This window comes from Lichenostomus cassidix, chromosome 5 (assembly GCF_008360975.1).
Source record: "Lichenostomus cassidix isolate B80296 chromosome 5, HeHo_3.0, whole genome shotgun sequence".
Taxonomy (NCBI): domain Eukaryota; kingdom Metazoa; phylum Chordata; class Aves; order Passeriformes; family Meliphagidae; genus Lichenostomus; species Lichenostomus cassidix.
This window is the reverse complement of record NC_139486.1, coordinates 63,388,250-63,406,340: the sequence shown is the minus strand read 5'-3', so window position 1 is coordinate 63,406,340 and position 18,091 is coordinate 63,388,250. Positions and strand designations below refer to the sequence as shown.

Below are 18,091 nucleotides of genomic sequence, written 5' to 3'. Positions count from 1 at the left end.
GGTTGCTCCAAGCCCTGCCCAGCCTGTCCTGGAACACTTCCAGGGATGCGGCAGCCACAACTTCTCTGGAAACCTGTTGAGCAATTTCCAGCTCTGAAATTTGAGGAAATGTTTAGAAATCACCTCTGTCTCTCCAGAGTCCTCCTGGATTGCTCTTTGCTGCTGGATTATTCCCAGCTCTTCCTGGCTTCCAGCCTTTGAGTTTTCCCAGTCTCTTGTTCCCTCTCTTTATGCCCCTGAGGGCACCGTAAACACTTTTCCCTGAGCAATAGGAACACACGCTCTGGGAGCTCAGGTTAAATCCCCAGTACAGCACAGGTGTAGAAAAGGGAAGGAAAGGGTCTCCCTATGTATCCCAACTTTGGGAAGGAGGAGGGAGCAGACCTGGAGAGCACCAAGGGAAGCTGGAAGCAGGGTGGGAGCGGGATCTTTGGCACAGCTGGTCTGTGAGCTGGAGGACAGTGAGCAGATCCTGCTGGCTTCCCATTCCTTGAGGTTGGTGTCCTGGGTGCTTTAAAACTTCCCAGCTGGATTTTGGACTCTCCCATCAGTCCCACTGACCTGTTCCCTGACATTGTCCCATTTTTCTCCCCCAGCTGCTTCCCTGAGATCCCTGCTCCCGCAAGCTACGCACACCCCCAGCCCTCCAGCTCCGCTGGCATCCCTGCGTCTCCCACCGGCTCCATCAGCAGTGTGACCAATCCCTCTCCCAGCACACCCCTCCACCTCCCTCCCGCTGGCAGCCAGCTCCCCATCCGGCATGGTCCCCTCCTGGCCAATCCCTGCGGAGCTGCCTATGGAGCTCACCTCAACTGCAACAACAACAATGGCATGGTGGTGCCCAAGGGCTTCCTGGGTGGCCACTGCCTGAACAACGTGGTCCCTCCAATCAAATCCGAGCCCAAGGCCTCCTATGCACCTGGGTGAGTGGGAATGGGGTGGCAGGATGAGGGTGTGTGGTGGGATGGAGGCTCCTCCAGGCTGGTGGCACCTGGAGAGTCTCACGGAACTGTGACCAGTGGCAGCATCGCTCTGTGGTAAGCCCTTGCCTTTGGATAAGTGGAGCTTCTGGAGCTTCCCAAAAGGATTTTTGGGAGCATCCCTCGCAGCATCATTGAGTTCTGGATACCCGTGCTGGACATCTACAGATGGGAGAACATTGGAGCATTTTTTAGGGACGAGATGCAGAATAAATTGGAACAAGACTAAATTCAGTCTCCAGGATGGAATTCAGTCTCTGGAATGTTCCCATGACTATCCCAGAGGACAGTGGGCAGGGAGATGTTCTTCTCATGGCCTGATGTAGATGCTCTGCGCTAGGAAAGAGAAGATGAATCTGGGCTGGATGTGTCCTTTTCAACAAGCTCTGGGGAAGAGGAAGAGGAAGAGGAAGGACAGGTTTTAGGGTTGCTGATGGACTCTACGGGACAGTTATTCCTCAGAGGAGAAAAGATGTGGTTCCTGCTCTCTGGGATGGAAGGAGGGCAATAGTCACACCCCGAGGAGCTGTGCCATGCTCCAGCCTGGATCGTTAGGTGGTGCTGGCCCAGGACAGCCTTCTCCCACGGGATTATGGATGTAAGGACAGTGAGGCCAGGATGGCTCCAGAACTGGCTCTTCTCCCTCTGCCTTGTGCCCTCTAGTGTTGCCAGGAAGCACAATGTGGAGATTCCCAAACTGGGGAACACTCACCCTTTGGATGAACTTGGAAAGACCTCCCTGAAAGCTAAAAAAAAAAAATCTACCTTTATTTTATTCCCAGATCAGGGGGTTTTTCCCTTGCAGTGATTCCAGAAAGATACCTGGAGCTTAGGGGGAATCAAAAGCATGACATGATGCCTTGTCATATCCTTTTCTTCTGGATGCATCTGGAATTCTGCAAGATGTCATGAGTAAGGATCCTACCTTGCTGTCGGACGTGGAGACCTTGCTTGGATGTAGCTGAACTGGGTCAGCTGTGATGGCAGCATTCCTTCAGCATCCCAGAATGACTCTTCCCCCTTGTGCTAGGCTTTTGCTAGGGGAGAATCATGGAATATCCTGGAAGGGACACACAAGGATAATGGAGTCCAATTTCTGGCCCAAGGATCCCTTCATGTGCACAGAAGCAATGTGGTGGATACTGGAAAACCCTTCCCTTGGATTGGGCACATCCATGCTACCTCCCTGTGGGAATTCTGCAGTGTCCACCTTTTCCAGCCTCCAGGATTCCTTGAATTATGCCGTTCCCTTGTGATACTGGCCAAAACTTGGCTTGCTGGTACATAAATCCTGATAAACCCATAGGAAATGCTGTATGAACTCAGGGCCAGCATGGCAAGGAGCCTGGAAATGAGGCTGGGAAGAGATGCTCCAGCTAGGCGTAGGAAAGAGAATGATGGAAAGGTGCTCCAAGGGAAGGTGGAGGATGAGTGAAGTATGGTGAGGGTTTTTTTGGGATCATCCTACCTCATCCCTGTCCAGCCACTGCTGTGTACCATTTCCCAAGGAGAATCCAATGAATGGGCCTTGGGCTTCTCTGGTCCAGGAAGATCCTGTATCCTGGTTCCCAGCTGGAATTGTGGGTGCCGTCAGGAGCAGAGTTGGAGCAGTGTGTCCTGTGTTTTCCTCCCCAGTTTTTTTACTTTCTGGCTGGCTCTCATCCAAGAAGTACCAGGATTTGTCCAGGATTATTTCACATCCGTAAAGCTGGTGGTGTAAGGTGGGGAAATGCAAAAGGATCCCCATGGAAAATGAGGAATGAGCTGTGCCACAGTCTCCCTGCCTGTCCCTGCTGTGCCACCACACAGGACATGGGTGGTCCTGTCATCCTGAGTCATGGATGTGCTGGAAAAGGCAGCTGGAAGTTCCCACTTTTTTTTGGGTTGTGCTTCAGAGTCAGGGCCAAATCCTGCTCCTGTTGATGTTGGAGTAGATGCAGGGGGTACAGCCAGAAGGTGCTCAGGTTTGTACAGGCAAAATCCAGCCCATGGGCTTCCCAGGTCTCCCAGACCTTTCCATTTCACAGAATCATGGAATTGTTTGGGTGGGAAGGGTCCTTAAAGCTCATCCAGTCCCACCCACTGCCATGGGTAAGGACACTTTGCACTATGCCACGTTGCTCCAAACCCCTTCCAGCCTGGCCTGGAATAGCTTCCTGGGATAGAGAGAGAGCTCTCTGCATTCCACTTGATCACCGACATTGACACGGGAAGCAGATAAATTTCTATTTGCCTGTTTTTCCCTGCAATTCTGTCAGCTCAACAAAATATCCCTGTTCCCAAGCTCCAGTGGAAGCAGTGACAGTGATGGCAGTCCCAGCTGGACACACTCAGGGTGTCCAGCATCTGCTGCAGGCACACCTGGGATTCCCAGCTGGATCCTGGAGGCTGCTTTGATCCAGCTGGACCTGTTGGTTGTGCTGGAAACTGGACTAAAATGACTTTTCCTTCTCTTTTCCCATTGCTCCACAGCACTTTGCCAGACTCTCCCCCGGATTCTGGATCGGAAGCTTACTCCCCTCAGCAGGTGAACGGTAAGTGCTTCAAAAAGGGAGAAGGGGAGAAAAATCCTAATCCAAGCCCTGAATGCCGCATCCACCCCCTCTTTATTCCATGAAAGTGGTTGGCTCTGCAATCTTTATCAGCTGGGAGAAAACAGGCGGCTGCACTACGTGGGGAGATTATCAGTTAGTAAATATCCCTCGGCTTTCGCCCATTGTTCCGCTCCCGGCTTTGGAAAAGGGGAGAGGGAAAGGCACAGAAGGCGAGCTGGGAATCCACGGCCACGGAATCCGTGGTGAGAATCCACAGCTGCAGGGGGATTGTGACAGTGTGGCAGGGTGGGATGTGGAGCCCGCCATCCCCCTCATCCTGCCCTGTGCCTTGGGAACGTGGAGTGGGAGCGCGTCCCTGACATGGAGCCTGGCTCCAGGAAGCAGCCATGAACCTGCCATTCTCCAGTAAGTTCTTTCCCAGCCTTTTCCCTCCCCTCCAGCTGATCCTGAGCATCTTCCGCTCCCTCTGAAAGGGCACAGGGAGCTGGAACCCTCTCCAGGGTCACTGCCAGGCTCTCCTGGCTTCCCTGGGAAAGCCACTGAGTGTTGCTTGGTCCCTCTGGTGACCTTCACTTTCTTCTATGGAAAAACTCCTTGGGAAGGAAGGAGGGAAGGTTGTCCTGGTCTCCCTTCCCCCTCGGCTGCAGCACCCTCTTCCCCAGGCTCCAGCCCAGTCTCCACTGGGAACAGCGCCTGCTCCGTTCTTTTCTTTTTTTTTTTGTATGGAAGAGGTCAAGAGTTCTGTTTATCTTGCTAAAAAAAATCCCTGGAATTCCTCCTGGCCCTTCCTTAAATATAACAAAGAGGCCGGGTTGTTCACCATGGGGAGAAGCGGCTTTGGAGATCTGGGAGCTCAGCTGGGAAGGAGAGGAGGCTCTGGAGGGCACCCACAAAGCTGGGATCACGTTCCTGGAGATGATTTTCCCTGGATTTGGGAGTGCCTTGGGCAAGCACATCACTTGCCTATCCTTGGCTGGGCTGTCCCTGAGGCAGCTTCAGAAGGAAGGTTGGCCCGGGATCGAGTCTGGAAGGAGGAATCCAGCCCCATGTGTGTGGAAAAGGCACTGAGAGGTCCCAGTGGGAAGCAGAAAGCCTTGGAAATGAGCAGGATGGGTGGAAGCAGCCCTGCCTTGGCAGCCTTCAGCAGGAGGACCCAGCGCAAACACATTCCTGCCTGGTGTTCTGAGGCCAAAGTCCATCCATGCTCAGCCTGGAAAGATCCAACAGATCCTTCCCTGCTGTCCCTCTCTGTGTTCCCAGGGGCTGTCCCTGGCCCAGCCAGACCCTGGATGTATTTTCCATCTGATTTTCCACACTGGAGTGTGAAGAAGCTTTGTCTTGCGTTTAAAACAAAGTCTCTGTCCCTTCCCACCCCCTGGTTTCCTCACGTCCCAGAAGTCAGTCCCTCATTTCTGCTGGGATCATGGTGTCCTGTAGGGACACCTGAAGACACAGGTTGATGCAACCATCAGGGAAAGGCTGGAAAAACAGATGGGCTTTGTCCTGGTGAAGAAGGAGGAGGCTGGAGGCTAGAGAGGGACTTCGGACAAGGGCATGGAGTGACAGGACAAGAGGCTTCCCACTGCCAGAGGACAGGGTTAGATGGTATATTGGGAAGAAATTCTTTCCTGGGAGGGCATTCAGGCCCTGGAATGGATTTTCTAGAGCAGCTGTGTCTGCCCCATCCTTGGCAATGTCCAAGGCCAGCTTGGACAGGGCTTGGAGCAACCTGGGATAGTGGGAGGTGTCCCTGACCATGGAAGGGAGTGGATCTGGAATGTTGAGGTGATGAAGATCAGAGCAGAAAGGGACATGGATTTGCATGTCCCTCCACAGCTCAAACATTTCTGTTGGTGCTGATGTAATCAAATCCACCCTAATTGTGGAAAGGCATTAGTATCCTGTTGCAAAAGAAGGAGAAGAAAGGTGGGATCGCATTTGAATGTCCCTTTTTATTTGCATTTAGGGATCAAAGTCTCCTCCTGGTTTCAAATAAAATGTTTGAAGTGTCCCCTCAGAAATCTTCATTGGAAGTGCTAGGGCTGTTCAGGTCATTCCATCGTCCCTACTCTCTCATTGTCCCATGGAATGGTAGAATCTTGGAATCTTGGAATTTGAAACAGTGGAAAACTGTTAAAGCTTCTCCCACTCCTGCCATGGTCAGGGACAGTTTCCCTAGCCCAGGTTGTTCCAAGCCTCATCCAACCTGGGGATCCAAGATAACTGGGTCAGTGCTGGACCTGGGATCAGGACACTCCTAACTTTGGCTCTTTCTCTCTCCCCAGATCCTCACCTCCTCCGGACCATGACTCCCGAAAATATGTGTCACATGACTCCCCCTTCTCGCTTGGAGCACCCTCCTCCTCCGCCGCCTCCCCCTCCACCCCCTCACCTCCAGGGTCCCCCCCCACCACCCCCACCGCCCCCTCACCCTCTCCAGCCGCAGCACAATTCCCACTTTCCTGGCCTCCAGCGGGATATGTTCCTGAAGGCTGAGCCCCTGATGCCTCCGTATGGCGTTGGGCCAGGAATGGCACCTGCTGAGCTCCACCATGCCCAGCAATCCCAGATGCTGCACCAGCTCCTCCAGCAACATGGAGCAGAGTAAGGCCTGGGGATGGCAGGGATGTGGGAATGGGAGCTGGAGATGTGTGGTGTCTCCAAAGTGTGGAGTTTGATGGTGGGAACAAACAAGGGGAAAATCTATGGAAGGTGTCCCTGCCTGTGGAAGGGGGCTGGAACTGGATGAGCTTTAAGTTCCCTTCCAACCCAAACCATTCCAGGATTCTTTGGAATTAGGGATGTGGCTTGGCGCGTGGGTTACCCAGGGCTCAGCGGTGGGATGAGGTGCGACGGTGCTGTGGGAATGTTGTGTTTTCTGTGGGAGGTCCTGTTAGTCCAGACCACGGGTTGTGGGATTGTCACCTCCCACCTCTCCATTCCCTGCTGAGCCGTTGCCTTCCCGCGCTCTCTGCAGCCTCCCGGTGCATCCCGCCAAGAAACGGAAACACTCCGAGTCCCCTCCCAACACCCTCAATGCCCAGATGCTCAACGGGCTGATCAAGCAGGAGCCAGGAATGGGATCCGTGCCACTGAATCCCGACCGCGTCCAGACGCCTCCCTGGCACCAGCCAGGTGCACTCTCACCAGGTACGTTATTATTCCCCTGGAATTCCAACCCTGCTCCCGCTGGGCCAGGGGGGTGGGAGGAGGGAAGATGGTTGCCAGCCTGTGGGGTTCATCCCTGGTCCAGATTTGGTGCTACCCTGGCAGTCAGGAGGGAAGCTTCAGGCAGTGCCAGTCACTTCCTTGGGCCTTTCCCCTCTGCATACTCAGCTGAGTGATGAAAATTGGGATTTTGATCCATTTTAACCATTCTCTGCAGGTCTGATTCAGGATAATGACAGCCTGAACGGCTCCTACCTGGATCCCAACTTCCAGTCCATCAAGTGGCAGCCACACCAGCAGAACAAGTGGGCAACTCTGTATGATGCCAACTACAAGGAGCTGTGAGTAATTCCTTCGCTTCTGGAAAAAGTTGGATTCACATGCCACATGTCAACGGAGAGCCGCTGGGGTTGGGAACATCCCACTCACAATATGGGATAAGGATCTTCCTGGGCTGGGCTTTGTGGTGGAGAGAATGCTCCCCACTGCCCCTTTCCCATTGGGAATGTTAGTCCTCCACAGTTTTTATGGACAATTAAGGACAAATAGAAGGCATTTCAGCAGCTTTGGTGACAATTCTGCAGCTACTCAGACCGTGCTCTGCCATAAAGGGTTTTATTGGCAAATCCAGCCTTGTCATGAGGAACGTTGGGACCAGCAGTGCCTTTTCCCCCTCCCTAGGCTTACTGGGATCCTGGATTTTTAATTTAGGATTGGGAATTCCTAGTGTGGGTAGCTGGAGATCATCCAGAGCCACTTCTACACAGCTTGAGCAGCATGGAAAGGAGCTGGAGGAGGAGTGGAAGTGATTGGGGGGGCAGAGGAAGAAGGAAAAGAAGGAAAGAGTTCAGGATATCTAGGAAGTGGTGGAGAGGCCGGAGCGGAAGGCTGGGGTGACCAAGGCAGGGAAGAGAGAAGTAGGAAGGTGGGCTAGGAATTGAGGCAGCAGAGGGTGGAGACAGTACACCAGGAAGGAGGAGTGCTCAGAAGGAAAGCACTCTGGGTCCTCCCTGCATTCCATGGAGATGACAAAGAGCTGGCAAGCAGCAGGATGGCTTCCAGGAACCTCTCATGGACCCCCTGTTCCCTCCCAATTTCCTCCCTCCTCTTTCCACACAGCCAGCTGGGGTCCTGTGGGGGACACGGAGCAGCTAATGTTTCAGTGCCTGTGGATAACTTGGGGCTGTGATCATCCTTTGCCTGGATGGTGTTGGGAATGGGTGCCAAGGGCTCCAAGGGTGGGGGCAGAGTGCAAGTCCCACCTTTCTCACACACATCTGCTCATCCAGGCTTTATCCCACTTTTCGTGGTGGTGCCAGGGCAGGGAATTCTCTGTTGGAGTTGGTCCCCTTTTTTGGACTCCGTGCTGGTTTCCCAGCTGCAGCAGGAAAGGGATAATTTGGGAAAACGGTTCATTCCAGTTTACTAAGCTACTTCCATAAAGGAATATCAGCAGCTCCAAAGCCATCCTGCTGAGCTCCACCACATTGGTCCCTGTGGATGGGATGGGGGAAGCTGAGCATCTCCCACATATCCTACCCTTGCCACAGCCCCCAAATCCCTCTTCCACGTGCAGGAATTCCACTTCCACCTCCTCTGAGCTCTGTCTGGGCACCTCTTATCCTTCAGTTTTCCATCCCCCCTTTTCCTTCTCAGTGCTTCCTGCTCTGGAAAAATGATTCCCTATTCCAAACACATCACAACTTGCCCCAGACCGTTTCCAGGTGTTGCTATCCCAATTCCAGAGATTTTCCATGCACCCTGGTGCTCGCAGGTGCATTGGCAGAGACAAACTTGGCAATATTTTCTGCTGGACACAGAGGGGTTGCTGGAGAACTTCTACAAACCCAGCCCTGCTTTTTAGATCTTGGGATCACTTCCCTAATTCTGCTTTTAGGATTTAGGGTTAAAGCCAGAGCAAACCCACTCCTGGGGCATTGAGGTCATCATCCCCTTGCGTAAGGAATAAATTCCATTGAGGTGACTCTGTGGAGATTTGAGGAAGCCACATGGGCTTTGTTGTGGCACTGGATTTGAGTAGAATTAAGGGTTAAAGGTTGATTAATTAATTTTTAGCTCCACATTACCTCAGGGGACTCTTCCTGCTCCTGTGCAAGCTGGACCTACATCTCTTTTTAAATGGAATATCCCTTAATTCTCCTGGTACAGCACTTTCCTGGGATAATCTGTGAGAAACACCAAAAAATCCATCTTTCCTTGCTCCTGTCATGGCATTTTTTAGGTCAATTAATTCAAATTTGACAGGTGGGAATTGTCTTCTTCCGTACTGCTTTTGGGTTTCCTCAGCAAATGAGCAGCATCCACATCTAGATCCATAATTATTCCCACAATTTAGCTTCCAAGGAGCAGCCATTCCCAGTCTGGTTTCTGCTGGAAGCTGTCCCCAGTCTCAATGTGCTGTTTGAGTTCCCTGTTATCCAGGTGCCCAAAACCTTTTCACAGCCTCAGGAATGTGAATCATCCGAATTATCTGATTTTTCCTACTCTTGATCCTAAGAAAAGAGTCCAGGAAGGAGGTGAAGGAGGGAGAGCATGGGAAGCTGTCCAGGTTCTTACCAGATTCTTAGGAGCGATTACAGGGCAAAAAAATACAATTAATGCTATTCCATGTTTTCCTCCCTTTGCACACAAAAAATTAGGTTCCATAAGGGGATGGGATAGGGATTAGGTTCCATTCCAGGCTGATGTCTCAGGCTTTGCCAAGGAATCTGTTTTGTTGAAGGAGACAGAAATCCCTGGATTAATTTTATTGATAATATATAATTTTTTGGCCTTTTGCTCTGATTTTGTGGTTTTAGACTCAGTGAACTTTTTCAGGGATGAGCTGGTTTCCAGCAGCAGAGCCAAAGAGGCCTGGAACCAGGCAATTCCCTAATTTACTCCTGGGAGAAGGAGCCATTCATCTCCCTGACAGCGGGTTCTGATAAATTCCTGCTCCCTCCTCCTTCTCCCAGCTTGAGGGAAGGCAGCTGGGAATAGTGCAGCCCTTCATGGAAACATCTCTTGCTGAGGCCAGAGCCTTGGAACTGGGGACTGGGAAACTGGGCCGGTGCTGTTCTCTTCCCATCACCACTGGGATGTGTTTTGGGATAGGTGACATGGGGTGCTGGCCCACGGCTAATCCCATGGTGATGGATCATGGATGTTTCCCGGGAAGCCGAAGGGAACACACAGGATGGGCACACAGGTGGGATTGTGTGGGAGAGATGACAACATCCTGCTGCTTGCCTGGTGTTCGTATTCTGGAAATGAACAAAATCAGGGAATGTGTGGAATTAGTGAGTGGCCTTGGATTAGGAGTCTCCCAATGTTATGTTTTAGGAGTGGTTTAGGTGTGGGGAAACCTGGAAAGAAGGAGAAGAGAAGTGGGGAATGTGGTCATCCCTCTGCCATCCTGTTCTTGGCCAAGATCCCAATACAATTCCCTGTGGGGAGTTCATAACCCCTCATCCTCACTGGGATCAGGAAAAACCTCCTCTGCTCCTGCCCTTCTGTCCTGCCTTAATCCGCCCCTGTCAGTGGGAATGTTCGGGATCAAATAATCCATTTGACCCCAGACCTTTTATTCCTGGCACTTTGCCCTCTGGCCCCTGCACTCTTCCTGGAAAAGCCAGCATGGAAAGCAGCTTCTTCCCTGTGATCAGTCCCATCACAGGGAACCCAGTTTGGGGGATGGATCAGCCACAGCCATCAGGAAAGTGGGAAAATCAGTGAAAAGGAGCCTCTGGAAGGGGATTGTGGAAGACCTGGAATTTCCAGAAGGCAGAGGAGGAGGAGCATGCCTGTCTCCCCTCTGTCAGCACATGTTTAGCAGCCATCAGTCTGTCGGTTTGGGAAGCATCCATGGTTTGGAAGTGCAGACAGACCCTCCCTCTCCTTGGCTTTGCCAGTTAAAAAACAGTGGGAAAAGTGGTGAATCCTCAGGAGTCATGAAATCAATGAGGAATGGCTCTGCCACCCTTGGGATGAGCCTAGAGGGTGCTCGGGACAGCTCCAGCTGCGTGTCCCAATAAGGAATATCCAGATGGAGAATCTGGGGCTGAGGCTGGGAGGAGGGTGGGGAATTCCTCTCGTGCCGCTGGGCTAAGGTAGTGCTCTGCTCCCACCGCCTGGTTTGTGTCTGGAGCACAGCACGGCATTCCCAGCTTGCTGGGGCCTAAGGAGCAAGTAGTTCCCTCTGGCCATCCCAGAATTACTCAAGACAACCTGGGAATCACCCCCAAGTCTCATCCACATTAACTCCTCAGGTGATTGCAGGGGGAGAGTGGTTTTATTCCAGAAAAAAAGGAGGGACACCAGTGCAGAATCCTTGTCTCCTGCTTCCCAGAGTCTCCTGAGTGCTGCCCCATTCCTTACTGTCCATCTGTCCAGCTCCCCTCCCACTGCTCTAGGCAGAATCCATGTGTCTGTCTGGAGGCGGAAGTCAGAAGCAGTTTGGTTTTGGGGGAAAAGTGCTCCATAATTTTTAAGCCTGAGATCCAAGCCTGGGCTGAACTCCCCCTTTACCTCATCCCTAGTTCCTTAATTAAAAACAATGGGATTTGGGTGTTCTGTGGGATGAGAGGCAGCTCCATCCCCCCTTCCGAGGGCCCACCAGCCCAGGACTGGGCTTTATGGATGGTGCAGAAAACAGACTCTCTGCAAAGGCCACATATTTCCCTGATTCCCATGGAAACCAGCCCATTAAAGAGATGTAGATTAAAGCTTTCCAGCTGGTGTATGTTCATGGAGCAGCCAGGACCCCTCCTCCTTCTCCTCCTCCTCCTTCTCCAAACCTGTCTGCTGGGAGCTGGAAGCTTTTCCACAGCAGCTGGAGCAGGTGGTTGTGATTTCAGAAGGAATTCGGTAGAAGGTGACATTGGGAATGCCACAGGGTGTGGGTCAGTCTGAGCTGCTTCTCTCAATGAGCCGCGTTAAAGGGATGCTCCGGGCTTTGGACAGACTGTGGAACTTGGGATCTCCGTATTCATTCCCAGTTGAATGGGGAGACCCACAGAATGGTTTGGGTTGGAAGGTACATTATGGATCATCCATTATGGATCATCAATGATGATCGGTTGGCAGGGACACCTTCTGCTAGCCCAGGTTGCTCAAAGCCCCATCCAGCCTGGCCTGGAACACTTTCAGGGACGGGATATCCAGAGTTTCTCTGGGAAACCTGTGGTCTCATCCACTCCCTCTTCCCAGCCCCATGCTCACGTACCGCGTGGATGCCGACAAGGGCTTCAACTTCTCCGTGGGAGACGACGCCTTCGTGTGCCAGAAGAAGAACCACTTCCAGGTGACGGTGTACATTGGAATGCTCGGCGATCCCAAGTATGTGAAGACCCCTGAGGGCTTGAAGCCCTTGGAATGCTTCTACCTGAAGCTGCATGGAGTGAAGGTAAATGGGAGTGAAGGGCTGGTGGTGAATCCGGCTGGGAAAAGGTGGCTGGGAACAGGCAGCACCACCTCTTCGTGTAGTAAAGGAATGTGTGGAATCATAGAATCATGGAATTGGTTAGGTTGGAAAAGCCCTCTAGGATCATGGAGTCCAACTGTTCCCCCAGTACTGCCAAGGTCACATCCACAGGGCTTTTAAATCCCTTTGGGAATGGTGACTCCACCACTGCCCTGGGCATCCTGTTCCAATGCCTGACCACCCTTTCCATGAAGGAATCTTCCCTAATATCCAATCTAAGCATCCCCTGAGGCCATTGAAATATGAGTTCTAAGGTGGGCTCAGTCTGGGTGTCTTAAGGATTGCTTCCCACTCACCTTTGACTCCAGAGGGATTAAGCCACTTTGTGAAGATCCTTCCACTCTCAACTGTTCCCCTTCCAAGAGAGGCTCCCGTGCTTGGACAATGACTACACTCAGGCTGGGTATTCTGAGTCAGATGTACCTAGTCATGGAAGGCTGGGCTGAGAGCTGGGAAGCAGGCGGTGGGAAGGGGAAGATCTCTGTGCCCTGTGCCACATTCCCAAATCCTTCCCTCCAGCTCGAGGCCTTGAACCAGTCCATCAACATCGAGCAGTCGCAGTCAGACCGCAGCAAACGGCCCTTCAACCCCGTTACGTGAGTATGTCATGGTGGGAATGAACATCCCATGTTCCCAGGGAGTAAGCAACAGGAGGAGAAGGTGGGAAAGGGTAGAGCTGTAGGTCTCCCACTCCGCTATGTGGGTGTCACACTCTCCAGTTTTCTCTTGTTTTCCTCTCTTTTCATTCCTGCCTCTGCTCTGCACCCAGGCTCCTGCCATGGTGGAACAGGCCAGGAGATGGCCATTCCCAAAAAAAACTCTCTAGGTTGTGGCTCCAGCCTTTCCCTACCTGCTTCCTAAGAACTAGCCTCAGGGCATGAAGAACCTCTTGCAGGTCCCAAGGCTGGACCAGTGTCCAGTTGTGAATGAGGGAAGAGTGTCATTGGGTTCAAGGCCTCCAGGTGCAGGAAAACTGGGTACCTTTCCCACCTAAGGGAGAGGAGCAGGAAGAGATAGGCACCATTCCCAGACAGGCACCATCCTCACTCACTCCTTCATTTTCTTTTCCTTCCAGGGTCAACCTGCCCCCGGAGCAGGTCACCAAGGTCACTGTGGGGCGGCTGCACTTCAGCGAGACCACAGCCAACAACATGAGGAAGAAAGGCAAACCCAACCCAGACCAGAGGTGAGGGAGGAAATGAGGGCCTCCTCCAGAACATCCCGAGAATCCTGCCTGTTCCTGGGTTGGGCAGTGTGGCTGGAGTGGGATGTGGGAGTAGGGCCTGGATTGCAGAAGGGTCTCCCTGCTCTGGGAGGGGCTGGGGACACCCAGCACAAGGAGAGAGGTGATCCGAGCCCACTGTGGTGCCCAGTGCTCCAGAGGGGGTGGAGATCCTGCTCTTCCCAGCACAGGATATGTGTCCCTCTACAGGTACTTCATGCTGGTGGTAGCCCTGCAGGCACATGCCCAGAACCAGAACTACACGCTGGCAGCCCACATTTCCGAGCGGATCATCGTCCGGGTAAATCCCTGTCTCCTTCCTGTGTCTCCACACTTCTTTGCTGCGCCATGCTGGGCTCCTTCCCACATTCCACATTCAGAAAACGTGTGGATGTGGCACTTGGGGATGTGGTTTTAGTGGCGAATGTGATCCTGGTGCTGAGTTGGATTTGATTCTCTTAGAGGTCTTTTCCAACCATTATTTCCCACTTTTCCCACCTCCAACTCTCACTACCTTGCTTGTAGCTTTCCCTGTCCACACTTGGGTTCTGGCTCCAGACTTTCCATAGCTGGTTCCTCAAGAACCTATTAAAGAATAAGGAAGGAATCCCATTCTCCAATGGGATCAGTGTCCAGTAGAACTGTTGGGAATGAGGAAAGAGTGTTGTTGGGACTCTGCAACAGGAACAAGACTTCCAGGTGCAGGAAAACTGGATACTTTCCCACCGTTTGCATGTCTTAAGGCAGAGGAACAGAGAAAGAAAGGCACCATTCCCAGGCTCTTCTGAGGTTTTGCTGGAGCACTCAGCTCCAAAACTTGAAGGCAGGGAGTAAAACCTAAACAGGGACCTCAGACAAGAAGTCCATGATGGATTATGCAGCTTCCAGGATGCCCAGCACAGAACTTCAGGGAATTGCAGGTAGCCTGGAATGCTCTGGATTTGAGTATCATCCATGTCACTTTGTTTCTTGCTGTCCTGAGTGGCTGGAACACTGATAGCTGGATTAAACAGCTCAAGGAAGCAAGAATATTCCTTTAGGGAGAGGAGAGGAGCAGGAAGGGCCATCCTTCCCCAAGACCTTCCCTGTCTCTGCTTCCCAGCATTCCTCTCCCTCCCTTTCAGTCCCTGCTTTCCCGTTTCTCCACAGGCTTCCAACCCAGGGCAGTTTGAGAGCGACAGTGACGTGCTGTGGCAGCGAGCACAGCTTCCGGACACCGTGTTCCACCACGGCCGCGTGGGAATCAACACAGACCGCCCGGATGAAGCCCTGGTGGTCCATGGCAACGTGAAGGTCATGGGCTCTCTGATGCACCCTTCGGATGTCCGAGTGAAGGAGGACATCCAGGAGGTGAGAACCTGGAAAACAGGGTGGATTTGGGGTGACTGGGAGGTCACCAGTGATCTTTGTGAGTCCCTTCCAACCCAGGATATTCTATGATCCTATGGCTATAGACCAGATGGGAAGGGCCCTAGAATTCTTTCTGTCCCAAGCACAGCCAGTCCACGGTGTTTTAGGGAATATTGACTCTTCCGGTGTTGGCCAGAAGTAGCAAACACAGTGGGAAAAAGGTGGAAAACTGGTGGAAAACAGGTGGGAAACAGGTGGATATGGCAGGTACCATACTGAGCCTTGCCAGAGCCTGGGTGAGAGGCTCTGCTCTGCTCTGAATTCCTCTCAGCTGGATTTGCCTGCCCAAAAACGCTGGATACAATCATCTTACATATTTTCCTGTATCTGGTTCTGCAGCGAGACTCAGTTTCCTCCTGATTTTCCTATCCAAGGATCTTGTCCAGAACTGGACATTAACCCCAGTGTTTGTCCTTATGGCTGCTCAGAGTAGGGGTCAGAGCTGTCTCCCAAAGGAATTCCCATGCACTGTAGTGAGTTGTCCTGCTTGGACTCAGAGTGGTGGGGATTTGAGAAGTAGCATTCCCGTTAGGACTTCCCTTACCTGTTTTGTCCCAGGTGGACACCACAGAGCAGCTGAAGAGGATCTCCAGGATGCGACTGGTGCACTACAATTACAAACCAGAGTTTGCAGCCACGGTGGGCATTGACAGCACCTCTGAGACAGGTACATCCCATGGGAATACACCTCTGAGACAGGAATGTCCCACAGGAATTCCCTGCCTTTCCCAGGGCTTTACCCAGCTCTGCCCGGGATGGCCCCCCAGATGTGGGTTAGGCAAGAGGGGCTTTCTCACCTCCTAAATTAAGGAATCCAGTGAAATTCCCTCTTTAGTAAGTGGCACTTCCCACAGGGAGAAGGTTTCTCCAAGTACACTACGGTGGGATGGTGATCCCTGTCCACAGAATTTGGGAACCAGCCTTATCTGGCCATTCTCTACCCTTCAGGGTCTCTGAGGAGCCCTGCTGACTCCTGCATAGCTTGGAATGAGGAGGGGACACCCCTGGTGTCACTTCTGGAGTGTCCAGGGGATGCAGGATGTTCCTGTCCCATCCTACTGTTCCATCTCCACGCAGGTGTCATTGCTCAGGAAGTAAAGGAGATCCTCCCGGAAGCTGTGAAGGACACTGGGGACCTGGTCTTCTCCAATGGGAAAACCCTGGAGAACTTCCTGGTGGTGAACAAGGTTGGTGGCAGCCAGGAGGCTGATGAACCTGGCTCAAGGCAATTGTGGAGCTGGGTATGGAAGAGGGAAACTGTGATGCCTGGGAAATGGTCACAGATGAGTTTCAGACACGGCTGGCCTTCCAGAAGTTGGGAGCAGCCCTGGGTGGATATCGGACAGCAGCAGGGAGGAACCAGCAGGAGGAACCAGGATGCTGGTGAAAGTTGGTAGCATCTCCCTCGGGAAGGGCTCCTTGTTGGCAGCCTCCTGCAGGGAGGCTCCCAGTCCTAATCTCCCCTTCCTTGATAAGATAAGGTGCTTATGTCAGGATAACCTGGTGCACCTGGTTTCCTGACCTTTCCCGACCTCTGGCGGCCTGGTTGCTGCTCTGGGAATCGAGGGACCATCTCCCGTGGCACACATGGAGGGCATGGATCATCCAGATCCAGGTGTGCCTCAGCCTGCTGGCCTGCTTCCCTGGCAGGAGCGGATCTTCATGGAGAACGTGGGAGCCGTGAAGGAGCTGTGCAAGCTGACGGACAACCTGGAGACCCGAATTGACGAGCTGGAAAGGTGGAGCCACAAGCTGGCCAAGCTCAAGAGGCTGGACAGCATGAAGTCAACCGTGAGCTCCGGAGCCTTCAGGTACATGTGGATCCACAGGGAATGTCCTCTCGGATCCCAGGAAGCTCCAAGGGGCAGCCCGGATTGGGAACGCAGAGATGAGGAGAGTGGTGGCATGTTGGCTGGTGTCGCTTGGCCTGGGGTGGATTTAGAGAGCTGAGCTTGGGGAGGTTTGGAATTCCACAGGAGCAGCCCAAAACCACCCAGGATGGAATGGTCTCCATGTTTCTCTAAAGTCAGTGGCTTTCTCATGGCAGAGTTTCCCATGCTTCCAAAGTCTCCATCCTGACCCTGCTAATGCTGGTTTTGAGGCAAAGCACCAAAAGGGTTTGTGACTGTCACACCACAAAGAGGTTTATCCCCTCCCAGAAAATCCCATTCTTGCTTGTGAATGGCTTGGGGAGGTATCCCTGTCCAGCTCAGCTCCATTCCTCCTTTCTCCTTGCAGCCAAACTGGGAGCCAGTTCAGCCGGGCAGGAAGCATGCCCCACAAAAAGAGACCCCACAAAGTCACCAGCAAGGTAAGGGGTGGATCCCAAAGGAGCAGCACTGGGAGCTGGAGGGGCTCAGCCTGGAGAAAAGGAGGATCAGGGGGGAACTCACTCTCCACAGATCCCTGGAAGGAGGTTGGAGCCAGGAGATCAGGCTCTCCTCCCTGACTTTCCCAAGAGGAAACAGCCTCAGGTTGTGCCAGGGGAAGGCTAGGCTGGATATTAGGGAAAATTTCTTCATGGAAAGGGCTGTCATGCACTGGAACAGGCACCAGTGGTGGAGTCCCCATCGCTGGTGGGATTTAAAAATCATGTGGATGTGGCACTTGGGGCCAGTGGTGGCCTTGGCAGTGCCGGGGAATGGTTGAACTCCACGATCCTGCAGGGCTTTTCCAGCCTCAGTTGATTCCATGATCTTCCTTTCTGTCTGCTAATGGAGACATTAAATGACTACTGAACCTGGGGAGTCCAGGGTTTTTGGGGCGGCAGGAAGAGAGCTCAGGTTGGGCTCGGGGAGATCTGTGTGAGGACCAGAGCAGCGAGGATCCAGGGGATCCTGAGCTGATCCAGGCCTTTTTCCCTCGCAGTCTCCGTCGGTTGTCCCAGAGCAAGCCTGCATCAGCCAGCGCTTCCTTCAGGGCACCATCATTGCTCTGGTCATCATCATGGCATTCAGGTGAGATCCAACTCCTGGGCTTCTCCATGGTTTCCCTCTGGCTCATCCATCAGGACTGTGTGATTCATGAGGTGTGCAGCGAGGGGCTCTGGATCTGTGGTTCTTCCAGAGAATCCTGGAACGATTTGGGTTGGAAGAGACCTTAAAGTTTATCTGGTTCCAACCCCCTGCCATGAGCTGGGAACTTCCGCTGTCCTGGGTTGTTCCAGCCTGACATTTCCAGGGATGGGGCCTCCATCTCTCATGGGCTGGAATGCCTTGGAAGCAGATCAATCCCATGCCGTATCCTTGCTCCATGGTCAGCCTGTCCCTCTGTT

At 52.8% G+C, this 18,091-nt stretch overlaps 1 protein-coding gene across 4 annotated transcripts in view; it reads left to right on the top strand.

The window, feature by feature from the left end:
- MYRF (myelin regulatory factor) overlaps positions 1 to 18,091 on the top strand; it is a 44,453-nt gene that overhangs the window by 18,290 nt on the left and 8,072 nt on the right. For all 4 annotated transcript variants that reach the window (XM_085063632.1, XM_085063635.1, XM_085063631.1 and 1 more), the window contains exons 3-17: positions 597 to 923; positions 3,453 to 3,514; positions 5,821 to 6,139; positions 6,513 to 6,685; positions 6,921 to 7,044; positions 11,912 to 12,107; positions 12,705 to 12,781; positions 13,261 to 13,371; positions 13,618 to 13,708; positions 14,557 to 14,757; positions 15,376 to 15,484; positions 15,895 to 16,004; positions 16,468 to 16,628; positions 17,056 to 17,128; positions 17,686 to 17,774. In XM_085063632.1, coding sequence (XP_084919758.1) covers positions 597 to 923; positions 3,453 to 3,514; positions 5,821 to 6,139; positions 6,513 to 6,685; positions 6,921 to 7,044; positions 11,912 to 12,107; positions 12,705 to 12,781; positions 13,261 to 13,371; positions 13,618 to 13,708; positions 14,557 to 14,757; positions 15,376 to 15,484; positions 15,895 to 16,004; positions 16,468 to 16,628; positions 17,056 to 17,128; positions 17,686 to 17,774 — 2,223 coding nt within the window. The remainder of the gene's footprint in view (positions 1 to 596; positions 924 to 3,452; positions 3,515 to 5,820; positions 6,140 to 6,512; positions 6,686 to 6,920; positions 7,045 to 11,911; positions 12,108 to 12,704; positions 12,782 to 13,260; positions 13,372 to 13,617; positions 13,709 to 14,556; positions 14,758 to 15,375; positions 15,485 to 15,894; positions 16,005 to 16,467; positions 16,629 to 17,055; positions 17,129 to 17,685; positions 17,775 to 18,091) is intronic.